This window comes from Strix aluco, chromosome 1 (assembly GCF_031877795.1).
Source record: "Strix aluco isolate bStrAlu1 chromosome 1, bStrAlu1.hap1, whole genome shotgun sequence".
NCBI classification, from domain to species: Eukaryota; Metazoa; Chordata; class Aves; order Strigiformes; family Strigidae; genus Strix; species Strix aluco.
In genome coordinates, this window is record NC_133931.1 from 124,810,422 (window position 1) to 124,824,265 (window position 13,844).

The following is a 13,844-nucleotide window of genomic DNA, read 5'->3' on the forward strand; positions in this document are numbered from 1 at the left end:
TTCTTAGCTTGTGATCTACAGTGTGAAATACAATATATGGGAAGATTCACTGACTTATTTGAGTTATATTTCATTTGTTCCCTTTGGAATTTGCCCCCTACCTAAATATAAGAAAAAGGGTAAAAAATCCTATAAAGTCTATTTACAAGGCTCTTTCTGGTTTATTTGATAATCAAGGTTGCTAATTGTTCATCTTGAATCTACCTTCATATTATGATCCTATTAACACATTTGTATCCATCACCACCTATTTTGCTTATCTCTGTGTTCTGATACTTTTTCCTTTTTTCTTCTATCTCCATCACTACTGAAACCCTTCCAAGGCTGCTCCCTGATAAGAATTTTATTATACAAGCACAGCATATAGTACAGCATACATAAAGTAAACTTTATGACAAGTTGTCTCCAAGGAAATCATTGTTTGCCTAAAATTCTATGAACCCTGCAATTTTTAGTGGAGCATCAGCAATTTCGAGTAAGTGGAACATACAGAAGTAAACATATAATTACATAATCCATAAACCTAATCTCAACAGGATTTTTGCAATAATGGTAAAAACTTTAAATCTTCCCTTTTTCATGATAGAAGAGTGGAAGAAGAGGTCTGAATTTTGACCTGCCAGATTTCTGGACAGGAATGGAAACAGAATATATTAGCTAGGACACTGTGAAGAGAATTAATGTAAGGAAACCTTGGATACCTACAGGTAAGGTGCCTACTCTTAGCATGTCATTTAGATTTTTCTCTATAGCTGATAGACACCCTTATAGAGTAACTTATCTCACTTCGGGCACTTCTTTTAGGAAGCTATTAATGACTTCCTCTTGCCTATTGCTTACCACTGGCTATGAGAGAGGGCCAAAAGAAGAGCTTGTGGCTAACACTAGATGAGATGAAGGCTCTGGAAGGTCATTCCCTATGGCTAGGCAAAGATTTGATGATAAAACAAAGCCATATCCTATGGATTTTATCCTATACAAGGTCCACTTCAAAACATTTTTAAACTAGCACAAAGGTTAGGTTTAGCATTATTTAATTTAATGTGCTTCACTTTAAAATTGGATGAGGACTCAGCTAATCTGTAGTGACTTGTTAACCCGAGTTAGCTGTTTTGGACTGTGTGGTCATAATAAATTTTGTTATGTCAAAAATATTTGTTTTCCCTAAAAGGTTGGCTTGTCTCTTTGTTGAAATAGGTTTCATTTTCTGGATCACTTAGAAACTTAACATATTGGAAAGAAATAAATTAGATGATTACTAGCAGGCATGAACTAGCATTCAACATGCTGCAGCTGCAGTTCAGTATACACAAGAAAAACAGGACTGAGTCTTCTCCATAATTTGTCAAGAATTTTTATGGTAGGAAGAGCTCAGACTGCAATTTTTAAGGAAAATTAAGAAGACAGATGACTAATGGTAACTAGTTTCCAGGCATAGGGGACTGACTACTAAAAAAAAAAAAAAAAAAATCCTTAGGTAAATTATATAAGGTATATGAAAATATTTTTTTTTTCAAAACTTGGATCTGCATTTTGGTCATTTCTTACCAAGTCTCCTAATCTTTTAAGCTCAAATTTTGACGAATGAGAAGTGTAGCAGTTTCTCTGACACTGTTCAACACACATACACTTTTCAGTTATAAAGCTGAAGGACTGAGAGGGACTCACAGCAATCAAATCATCACAACACAGTGTCTAAAAAGGTCAAATAAAATGCCTAATGTGCTGGCCAATCATCTGAATCATCCACCAAGGAGTTCTCAACAAGAAAATACTGCATTACTGTACAGCCACAGCCAATTGCTCAAAATTTTTATGAAAAATTAGGCTTTTAAACTGTTTAGTCAGCTGTGCTGTGTTATAAGAAAAATGATAAAACAATAGAATCTGCAATTAATAACAAAAATGTACATTTATAGTGCTGGACATATCTTAAAACTTACAAAAGTCTTGTTATCTTAAAGAGAATTAAGATTTAACAAAAATCGTGATGGCATGGCAGCTGTATTTTAAAAAGGTTTAGGCATGTATGTATTAGGCATCTGTCATGTGTTTGTGAAGAAGGAGGGAAGGCAGAAGAAACAGAACAAGCAAATTTGAAATGTATGTCAAAATATGCCACAAAAGACTGTGGGTGAATTACAGCACTAACTTGCAAGTGATTTTCTCATACAATTAAAAGGTCAAAGCAGTTTGACCTGAACCCAAAATTTAATTTAAATTTAGCTGTTGCTTTATAACATTTGGTTTCAAATGTTTCAGGCAGAGGTGAGATTCAGAATGTCTATGGAATCCTTTTGTTGTACCTAACCAGATATTGACTGCTATCATCCAAGGACACATCAAGCTATAGGCCATCATTGATCCAATATAGCTTTAGTTTTCCCTTATAAAAGGTTCTCTTTCATTAGAGTTTTAAAGGATCTGGTGTGAGAAAGTAAAGACCCTGTATTCGTGACCTGAAATAATCTACTCTTTATGAAAGGCTGACAAATCACAGAGAATCAAAGAACACGCCTGTGGCCGCAGAGGTTTTATCTGAGCCTAATCTAGGGGTCACTGGAAAATTCAATGCATAATTGATGATTCATCAAAAAGAACTTCTCAGATTAAAAGCTACGTTTACTGTGTGAATGAGAAGTCCTGGTGTGTTGCTTTGCTTCCATGTTGTTTGAAGTCAGTTTCTTTTTTTTTTTTTTTTTTTTTTAATTTCAAGAATAAAAGAAACAGCTCAAGGAAAATGAATAATCACATCAGGTGTTGATTTGTCCTCCTAAAATGCAGCAGCTTTCTCCTTGGAAATGAACTTTCTATATTTAAGATAAGTGATGCCACAAACCCTATCACCTCACTCTATGAAGTAGGCCACAGCCATCCCTCACTTGCTCTAGCGTTCAACATTTTGTTTGCTTTCACGGGATTTTTCTTTTCAGATCATAGGCAAAGAGTAGACAGGTGAAAAAATAATCCTGCTGCAATTCCCAAACCAAAAGAAACTTGGATATGTTTCCTTCTGAATTATTTTTGAGCTGTTTACGAGATGCTCATGACAGAGAGCTGCCTGGTCCCAGGCCAGTCACCTGCCACTGAGCCATGGCTCACAGGGCAGAGTATGGGCACAGTTCAGCTGGGAATGTGCCTCATGTACAGAGCGGACATGAAATGGGAGAGTGAAGGACTGATTCACCTTGCTTATTGACCTTTAAGACCACTGAAGTACTTTTCATAACAAAATAAAAACCATTTTGATTTCAAGAAGAAGAGAAAGGTTCAGGACATTCCCATAGACAAAATGCCTAAAAGTACCACCCTGACTTTATAGATTACCTTATTCCAAGGGATCACTTATGTGTCAAAGCCATGTCAAACAACAACACTGCCAACAAATGGACAATTCAATGCCCAGTACAGCTATGTTGTGGTTAGTGACAGCAAAATGACAGAGGAGCAACTGGCAAGGAAGAGGATGGCAACTGCCTCCTGTGGAGTGAGCAGATCTCTAATTTGAGGGAAGGAGAAAATAATGGCTGAATAATACTGAAAAACAAATGACAGGAAAACAGACCAAAATGCTAACTGGTATCTGCACACCATGTTTTTTTCAAAACTTGAATAATTCTCTGTGAGGGCCCTGAGAGACCACTATGACTCAGCTGTCCTAACCCACTGCACCTGGGACCTCTGCCCAGGGGGATGGGGCCTCCATGTAAGCTCAAGCCCAGACCTAAGTTATATTGTAGGTAAACCTGTATTCAGCCCCATCTCTGATCTTGTCTCCTGGACCAACCTTGCAGCTATGCTGAAGGTAGCTTGTCTCCATGGGCATGTCCATATCTCCTTGGATGGAGCTTGAAACTGTGTTGTAGACTTATCTCTGGCCCTATCTCCTTTTGCAGCTGACCAGACTTCCTGTATGAACCTGGTTCATCACTTCGCCTTCTCTGGGACTGCTGACAGGAGCTCCTTCCTTTCATCCCTTGCTGCTTCCAGCCTTGCCTTGTCAACCTGGCTTCCTGCCTTGACCCTGGGCCTGCCTTGTCACTGCAGATGGTCACTAGACTGGGGCTGACAACAGTTGCTGCCCCTGAACTGCTGGACTCACCCTGTGCCCTGTCCGTGCCTGCTGTCATGCTTGGCTGCCAGTTCCCCTGCCCCTGAGGGAAGCTCGGTGCTCCCTACCCGGAGGAAAGGCAATCAGAGCCAATAATATTCCCCTTTATATCAGTAGAAATATAGTTTATTTCAATTTGCTCAGCAAATCATTCTCTGCTTTGATAGACCTTTCTGAAGCCCATAGAAATCAACCCAAATCTTTCCTTTCTCCTCAGCAAGCTCTACCTTGGCAGTGAATACAGACACAATCCACATCTAATGACACAGTCCTATTCTAACTAATAGCAAAATTCTCATCAACTTCAAAGGGAGAAGGAACAAACCTCAGGTCTCAGTCCTTGAACCGACAAAGAACATGACAAAAGTAGTCCCCCGCAGAGCCGCATTTAACAGAGGCCTTTATCAGTAAGACAAGGTGATCTTATTAACTTGCACAGGGAATGCACATGGAGAAATAAAGGATCTCTGCTAGTACAGAGACATAGGTATAAAAAGGGTATGTTTATTAACAAAAAGTCATGTAATAATTCACTACTGTGAATGAATTGATAACACAATACTATTATTTAGAACTAGCATCATGTCCTCTCTTAATACAGTTAAATAATACTGTATTATTATAATACAGTTAATAACTGTATTAATACAGTTAAAAATTTACTTAATATGTCCATATTTGGAAGTTAATTAAACCTGCTGTTCTATTAAAGAGTTATAAAGAGAGTTGTAAATGTTTAATTTACTAAGCAGTTACTAAGCTTATTCGCTCTGCTGCTCTTCCACACAGATGTGGAAGGCTGAAGTCCCTTGGGAGTCTGGTAAAAGATATTTCTACAATCTGATTTTGATTAATGAAGTTCAGTGGGGAATAATTTGACAAACTACTGACACTGTTTACAGACAAAAATCTCTTACCTCCATTATCTTTTAGGTGCAGTGCTATCTTGGTGTCATCTATAAAGGAAATTCAAAGTTAGTTGTAGGAAAATACATTTTTCTAGGTCATGAGTCATTTTAAGAATGACTTTCTGATATCAAAGAATTTTCACAATTAGAAAATGATTTGGTACTCAACTCAGTGAGAATTATATTGTGGTACTCTCCTTATACTGAGCAACACTTTACTTCCTTACTATTAAAAAAACATTTATGAGAGTGTTACAGTGCAAAGGAGGATTCAAAATACTGGTAAATAAGGTTACTAGAGTCTGTCTCATATAATTACAAAAATAATTCATTTATCTTACATGTTCACACGTAGCTTGAGCGTTCTATCATATTAAGGACTGCATGAATCAACATATGACAATAAAATAAAACAATGGCTTAGTTCCTCTTCAAAGAATCATGAAAGGATCTACCAGTTTTAAACACTATTTGTTTCCATATTCCTCTTCTTGTTGTGAGCTTTAATGAACAAAATGTCATGGAATAATGCTGTTAATGCAGTCCAAATCCCGCAGCGACAGTTTTTAAACTTCTCTTGCTGCAAAAATCCCCAGCCTTTCTTATCAATAGATTTTCACCTTGAAATGCCTTCAGCTCAAATTTTCCTGTCACAGGCCACTTAAAAATCTGCCTGTACCTGGTACCTTTTCTTGTGTTAACATACAATTCCAACAGAAAACTCCACCCCCCCCTATTTTAGAGATGCTATTTGATTAATCTGAGTTAGCTTTTCTACACAGCTAAATTTTCTCTAGAAGTCTAGAATCAGGAAAGCAGGATATCTCAAACACAGAAAGGCAAGATTTAAGCAGCCAGTGGAACAAGGATGAGAACTGACACACCATTACTTACCCAGTTAATTTAGTTCAGGTGCCTATAGAAACTATTTCACAACAGTGAGCACTACATGAAAAGAACAGTGTCAACTGACTGAAAAAAAGTAAACAGGCAAATTTCAAAGAGGTTTTTAATTTAGGTTCTCTCTAATTTTCACCTGGCTAAGAAGAATACCAAAAGGGATTAAAAATTCATTAAGTTTGTGGTGGGAGTTCCTTCACTAACTTTAGCAGGGGCCTCTCCTTCTACTGTTTCAACAGGTTTTGGACAATGGCCTGATGACTAAAGGAACAGAAAAACCTCGTTGTAACCACAAGTTCTCCAGAAGTCTTCCTAGCATGCCCATGCTTCTCCAGCATTCCCCCCTGTTCCAGTGCTCCTCCCCTTCGCACCTTACTCTTGCGAGAGCAAGTTACCATTTAAAAGCAGTAGCAGATAGTGCCTTCACTGCAATTCCCCACTCCTTCCACTGCCCCAAAGAGAAAAGGTCAACAGGAACATGTAGTTAAAGGAAATAAATTTTACATTTCTAAATGACATGTTTGCACTATAGAATAATGCAGTGTATACACTTCACCTTCTGTGGGCAGGCTAGTTGGCAGGTGGGAAGTGGTAGATTCTCTGGTGGTCGTTAAAACTCTGAACTTTGTGGTGGTTGGCAGAAGGGTGGTGGTGGAGTATGGAGGTGTTTCAGTTGTGTCTATATTCTTCTCACAAATCTTATCTTTTGACTGTTGGGAAACAACAAAAACAAAGAACAGAAAATTAATTCTCAGTGGAGACTGTCACGGGATGAAGAATTTAAGCATGGACAAGCTGTCAGGATAAAAAGAATGAAAATGGAAACCCTAAATCAAGGGATTTCAAGAGCTTTTAATTTTTATTTTTTTTCCTTTGAGATGCTGTACACAGCATTCAGCAACATATAGTTTCCATTTAGCTGCAAAATTTACAACTCTCAATTCTTAATGACAAGGCTCCAAAGTCATCCCTGAATGTCAGACATGTTACTTCCCCCAATCAGATTTTAACATCTAAGATTATCATTCAAATTTTCACTCCTCTATTGTGAATGCTCACTGCCATTGGTCTCGGTGCCATAACATATGTTAAAAAAGATAAGTGGGAATTAAATTGTAGCTCTTCATAGTGAGTGGTGTGTAGTTAACTGGAGCATTTAATTAGCCTTTTAATGCAGTTATCACAGAAGAATATGCACATATGTGTAAAATGTGTGCATGTATTCAGCCTACTGAATATTTATATACCACACTACAGACCAACACATTCACTATATGCCTATTAATTCTATGTGATATTAAAATTTTATGTATTATATATGTATATGACAATTATTGTATGAAATATAAGTATTATAAAAATATAAACTATAACATATAATAATCATACAAATTATTATATTATACTAGTACACCATAAATAATAATCACCATCATATAATAATTTAACTTATTTTCATGGACAAATATTTCAATACAAATCTCAAGTTTTTTTGTTTTTTAAAAAATTTCTGGACACTTAAAATTCTGCAGGTGTAAAGAATAGTTTCTTTTATGAATCACACAGTTTTGCAGGAAAATACATCCAATTAACTAGCAGCAAATATGGAAACTGCCTGTAACTCCTGCTGTCCCTATTCATTTTAATCAGAAGTGGAATCCTGCAAAGCCCGTACATTTTATTAAGATCTGGCTGTTAAAACCCAGTGGGTGTTGTCTGTCTTTTATTATGCATGGGTATTTTATTGTCCTTTGTTTTACTAGAAACAATATATTACATTAAAAAAACGTATCAGTACCTGCAGTATCATTCTTTAGATTTCTTCATGTTTTAGCTTGAAAACCACTGTTAATTTCATGGATCCAATTTAGTGAAAATTTAGCTCAAAATCTATATTACAAAGAAGGAAACATTACTATGAGAATCCTCATTATTCATCCTCTTGAATGGCTGCATCTGAAATTAACCTCTGTGTGCTAATTATTGATCCTTCATTGAACTCCAGCAGGCATCATTCTGAAGATGCTGAGAAAGCTGTTGCTTCTACTCCAGAGAGCCTGAAAGCTGGACTGTGAGCAGCAATCAAGTAGCCTGAAACTGTGCAAATCAAACTATTAGCTTCTCAGATACACTTAGTGTGTGTATCAATAATTTCCTCTCAGATCATGTACTATACCTTGGAGCACTAGTTGTGCTGAAACAAGATGGGAGAAGCAGAATGGGATGCTACTGTTCTGCAGAGAGCAGTTTTTGGATAACTTCATCTACAGGCACAACTGAGTCCTAGCTAACTATAATTTGGATTAAAGCAGTACAAAGGTGGTCTATAATAACACACACTCCCAGTAAGTTTTATTTTATGTTCTTGAACAGGTTGTCCTCCACAGACAATAAATCTCACAGAAATTCCGTCCTTAAATCGGAAGATTACAAACTGCAAAGCTGAAGCTTCAAGGCCATGTAACAAAGCAGTACGTAGGATGCAGTTATTTTGCAATTACAGTTACAGGAAAAAAAAATTTCTTCCATCAGACTGGATTTATATCATTACTTCTTTTTGCTTCTACTGAGAATAAAACAGAATGTGCTTTTCTAACTAGACACTTGGGGCTATGTTTTGCCCTCAGTTTCACCTGACATTACATTTCAGAAGAGCTATGTTGCTGAAACTCATGACAGAATGTAGCCCTTTCAGCCAAAATGGAAAAGTAACTGCTTTTTTATGGCCATCAGGAGACTAACAGTGTCATAAATTAATTTGTTCCTATTATCACAATCCCCAAATGAAAAACCCAAAAAACCCACAACCCCCAAATCAAAAAACCTTCTAAAGGGAGGACACTGGGAAAGAAACAGCAGTAAGATATTTATATATGTGTCTTGAAAATGAACTACTCTGGTCCAGGAGTACCCCAAATAACTGTTTTAGAAGAGGCTCACAGTCCCTGTTTGACAGCCTACCACTACCACAGTTAGATATCTTTCTCATTCTCTCACTGCCTCTTCATGAAAGGAAATACAAATGCCTTGTAGGTTGTGGGGTTTTTATTAAAATCTCTTTGAATTCACCTATGTAATTTCTTCTGTACTAAAAGATCTGGCCAGATTTCATAATCAAAAAGCAGTGCCTGTTTTTCACTTGAGACTACCCTGGCAGAGGGTTTTCTGAGATGAGAAACATCACAGTTTCTTCCCCTTTTCTGTTAAGAGTCAGAGATCTAAGAGAAAAACAGTGCAGGGACACTATTTTGGGGCAGGCTTTCTAGCATTTTTTTTTTTTTAAGGTATTTTCTCAGACATAAAATTTTTACTTTGTGTCCATTTTATTCCCTCAAATGGGGAGTGAAATTGCTCAGCCTATTTTTCTTTATTATGCCTTACAGCATTTCCACTGAACGATAAATATAGCATGTCTTTGGCCTTGAAACCATGCTTCATAATCTAAAGAATTTAATCAAAAGCATCGTAAGTATATAAATGGCCTCTGATGGGCTGAGGATGTAAACTACTCACATACCTCTTCAGGGCAGCCACTGTCTACCCAATCTTGGCGGTGACGGTCAAATCCACTGGAGCATCTTTAAATGATGAAATAGATAGAAGTTGTCCAGATGGAAGTAGGAGGAAAACAAGAACAAGAAAGGAAGGGAGAAGAAGAGAAGAGAATGACAGAGAGAATAAGTAAATTATGTGATTTATTTTAAAATCCATATGATTTTTGCAGTATTACTTTTATTCAAGAGGCTATTGCTTGCAATATGAGTCAATCATTTAATCCACCTCAGTGAAAGTTGTTTTAATTAATGAGGTCTTTTTTCTTTTAAATTTGTAGTTCTTAAATAGGAATATCTCCCTTGCACTGGATAATTATTCTTAAGCCTGCACTGAGCTATAGCATTTTTAAGTTTGATGTCAGCCATACGGATATAAATTGGTTTAATTATTTATGTCCAGATTTCCTAGCCAGGAAAACTTAATCCCACAAAAGATGTTGTGAACCAGTCACTGCTTTTATCAGGAGAGGTGATCTGAGACATGAAGATACACATATAATAATGCGATCAGTGTTCACAGATTTAGGTAACAGCTCCTCTAAACAGCCTTCATGACAATTAGAGAATACTATACAGCTGCTTCTACCTCCTCGCTATCTGCAGAAAACTTAAGTTGCATGTATATTTCTTACCAAATTAGGTGATGTTAATAACCTGCTTGCAATATCCTTCCTCATTTGCAATATGTAGCAAAGAAATTGTAAAGCAACTTGTAACACTTTAACGTAATGATTCCGCTGGCAATTCCCATCTCATGAGTGTTATCAGTGTTTATACAGCAACTTAGGGTCTCCCAGACAACAGGTAGCATTACAAACAGAAAGCGTTATTAAAATGGCAAGCAAATAACTAAACCATGATGTTAGACTTTGAAAGAGATTCTCCTCAGCTGGGGTTTTTAAAATTTTCTTGGTTTTGTTTTCTACTTTCTGCATTCATTTCCTCTAGTATTTTGTTATGATACAGTATAATGTCATCTGGCACCCATGGTCATAACTTACCTGACTGTACAGCAAATAACTTTCTCACTGTCTTTTGCTAAGACTAGGCAAGCAAATAAGGCCACTGTTATGGTTAGATGTATTTATGGTGTAATTTTAGTCATACTGCTCTGGGTAAAATCTAATGGGTTTGGGGATATTCTGTATGCCTGAAAATCAAGCCCAATATTTAGACATGACATCAAGCTACCCATAAATTCCTACAACAGAGGCAATTACTGCAGTTACATATCCACGCTAATTCAACCCCAATTTTACTTAGACCTGGTGGGGATTAATGACCTTTTATCTTAAATTTTATCTTGTATCTAAATGGTGTCAAACTTAAGGCTCCAAAGATTGAATTATTAAAAACTTATCCCAGGTGCACTAATTTTACTACTACAGTCCTTAAGTCTTTTCTAACTACTGAAATACAGTGGTGAGTAACATTGCTGGGGTTGATTTTCCCTCAGGAATTAATAAACTGCTGAAAGTTGAATGCTACATGCAAGGACTTGGAATGGCTCAAACATGTGAGACACTCTTCAGATGACCCTACCTTAAGGATAAATACATTAAATCCTGGACACTGTTCATTTAACATTTTCTACTGATGCAATGGTGAGTCCAAAATATATTATCAGAAAGCAGCTTTATCAGGAACAAGATAGGCTCCAAGCAAACCTGTTTGTGAACTTCCTTTGAGGCATATGTCAATGAGATGTCAGCCATAGCAGCTACTATCATTGCTGTGTTGTTGAGTTAGAATTCTGGGAATTGTCATTTCAGTGCACCACCCGCTTTACTGACTGCATTTTTAAGACCTTCATTTAGTAGCATGGTGATAATTCCCTGTTGCCATTAAAACATTGGAGCAGATTTGATTAGCTATGCCATTTATGCCATCTGTCAACATGGTCATTTTATAACAACTTCATTGTCAAGTGATGACCAAAATTAGCTCCTAGGAAAGCAATAACAAAGATGTCCCAGGAAATGAGGTTAGGGACATTCATGAAATGTAAGGAATTCCAGGATTTGTGTGGAACTCAGGAGTACTGGTTCAGGGAGCAAAGGGTGAATTAAAGTCTCTGCATGTATAGCAATGATGATCTGGCATAACTAATACAGCTGAGTCTGGGTAACAAGAAAGATGTCAGAATCCTTTCAATGAACTGTATATAGCCAGAAAAGAGATGGAGATGTCATCAGATCTACCAGATGCCAATTATTTCTATTTGGCAGAGAATATTTAAATGACAAGAAGTGTCCATTCAGTGCAGGACCTGAGCTTTGCTGCCTCTCTTTTAAGAGAGTTCAATGAGGATTAATAATGATAAATCAGATACCCTGTATACAGAAAATTCATCAAGACTTAACCTGTAAAAGCAAAAAAAATAATGGAAAATTATTGGGAAGGAAAGGAACAAAGTCTGGATGGAAAAATCTTTTCACCAGGCTGAGCTCGTATAAAACAATCAAGAGCATTAAAATGCAAAACGAACTGTTTTCTTTAAACCAACCGATTGCTTCAGCAATCAAGGACAACAAGAAATGTTTCTATAAGTATGTCAGTAGCAAAAGAAAGACCAGGGAGAGCCTCCATCCCCTGCTAGATGCAGGAGGAAACATGGTAACAAGTGATGAGGAGAAGGCTGAGGTCCTTAATGCCTTCTTTGACTCAGTCTTTAATAACAATAAGACTGTATTTTCCTTCCTTCGTTATTTTCCACTTTCCTCTGTCACAAATGTAGAACTTTATCACAGCTCCAAGCGCTTATGAAGTTCATGTGAAGTGTCATGGTGAGTGGCTGTGGTATGAATTTGTAAGGTATCTGAATGGCATTTGTGCTTATCATCTAGCTCAATGCACCCAATCATATATCTGAATTCAAGCATAAATGTGTTTGTATTTTTCCTTTACTTAAACATGTTGCTTAATTAAACTGTACTTCAGAATAGGATGACAATTTGAATAGTTAGAAGAGGATTTGCTCCCACCTTGCTGTTATAAGGTAAGAATAGCTAAGATGGCTTGCTTTATACAAGGATTTTAAACATACAGCACTACAAACAGCCTGTACTATTTTAATGTTTATGAAAAATTCAAATATAATTACTAAGGCATATTTAATACTTGATGCAGCATATCTGTGTCTGCAGCACTGAATTCCATCATTGTCTTAACACTGTGTGCTTCTCAAAATTTACAAGATTCAGGTGATGATAAGGAGGATCAGAGTGGCAAATTCCGGCAGGCAATCTTCAGTCTGATGATAGTTCCACAATATTATGGGACAGAAAGTTTGGAAAAATATAGCTACATGTTCTGTAAAGTACTCTTGAAATACCACGTAAACAGAGAAGTGAAAAGATGTTTAAAAAAAAAAAAAGCTGTTATTTTACACTAAAAGATTGAACATGAGTAAGGCTCGATATTTGGAACTCTGACACAACATGTGAATAGGCAGTAGGAAATAAGGACTCCCATGGGGAATTCGTGCTATTGGAAGAGCCTAAGAATAAAAGTGGGCTAAAAAGAAGTAAGTTTTATTTTCAATTCAACTAGAAAGAAAGGAAAAGATTCTAGTTAAAGCGAGACTTGGCGGAGTTCTGATTAAAGAAGAATAGGAGGATATTTTCTATATTCTTAATGTCAGTTACAACAACAAAGGAAACACGCTGAAAAGTAGATAAAGAATAAAAAAGAAGCTTTTGCTAAAGACTCTGCTTTGAATAACAAGAAGGAAAAAGAAAGTGTAAGAGCAGAGCCCTAGAGTCAAATTTATGAGATTATGGTATCAGAACTTCCAACAGAATGAGCAGAAAATACTAACAATCAAATGTGTTCTCTGGGAAGGAGACACACTGAAATTAGTCTCTGATACTAGATTACATTCTCCACTGCTTTTGTGCATTTCTACCTGCACAAAGTGGGTATAAAGAGCTAATAGCAACAGACGTTAGCAGAGAATTCTGATCTGTTGGCATTGCTACCTGTTTTGCACACAAGTAATTACTCAGGATTGAAGGCAAAGAGCTCTGAAGCACTACTAGGTGTACCTTACACTCTGGCTAGTGATCCTAAGTAGCACAATTAACCTCCCCTTTCTTACCTTTACATGATTGTCTGAACTATTTTCTATCTTTGAATATCCAAAATGATCTCTTCAGTTTTAGGGTGGATGCTCCCATGATCATACACATTTTGTTCCCAATATTACATGTTACATTTCCTTCTAGTTAAATAAAGTGAGTGGCCAGCTGTATTTTGAAAGATGCTTTATAATGCTTTACACTGACTCCCTCAGAAGCACAGTTAGCCTCACATACCCATTGCTTTGTCTCTTGTTTTTAAAATAAAACCATGAAGGTCACCTTTGGACAA

At 36.8% G+C, this 13,844-nt stretch overlaps 1 protein-coding gene across 1 annotated transcript in view; it reads right to left on the minus strand.

Moving 5' to 3' along the window:
* PLXDC2 (plexin domain containing 2) overlaps positions 1–13,844 on the minus strand; it is a 279,813-nt gene that overhangs the window by 24,376 nt on the left and 241,593 nt on the right. The window contains exons 10-12 of the mRNA XM_074834342.1: positions 9,437–9,497; positions 6,476–6,629; positions 5,029–5,067 (exon numbers count right to left, since the gene is read on the minus strand). Coding sequence (XP_074690443.1) covers positions 5,029–5,067; positions 6,476–6,629; positions 9,437–9,497 — 254 coding nt within the window. The remainder of the gene's footprint in view (positions 1–5,028; positions 5,068–6,475; positions 6,630–9,436; positions 9,498–13,844) is intronic.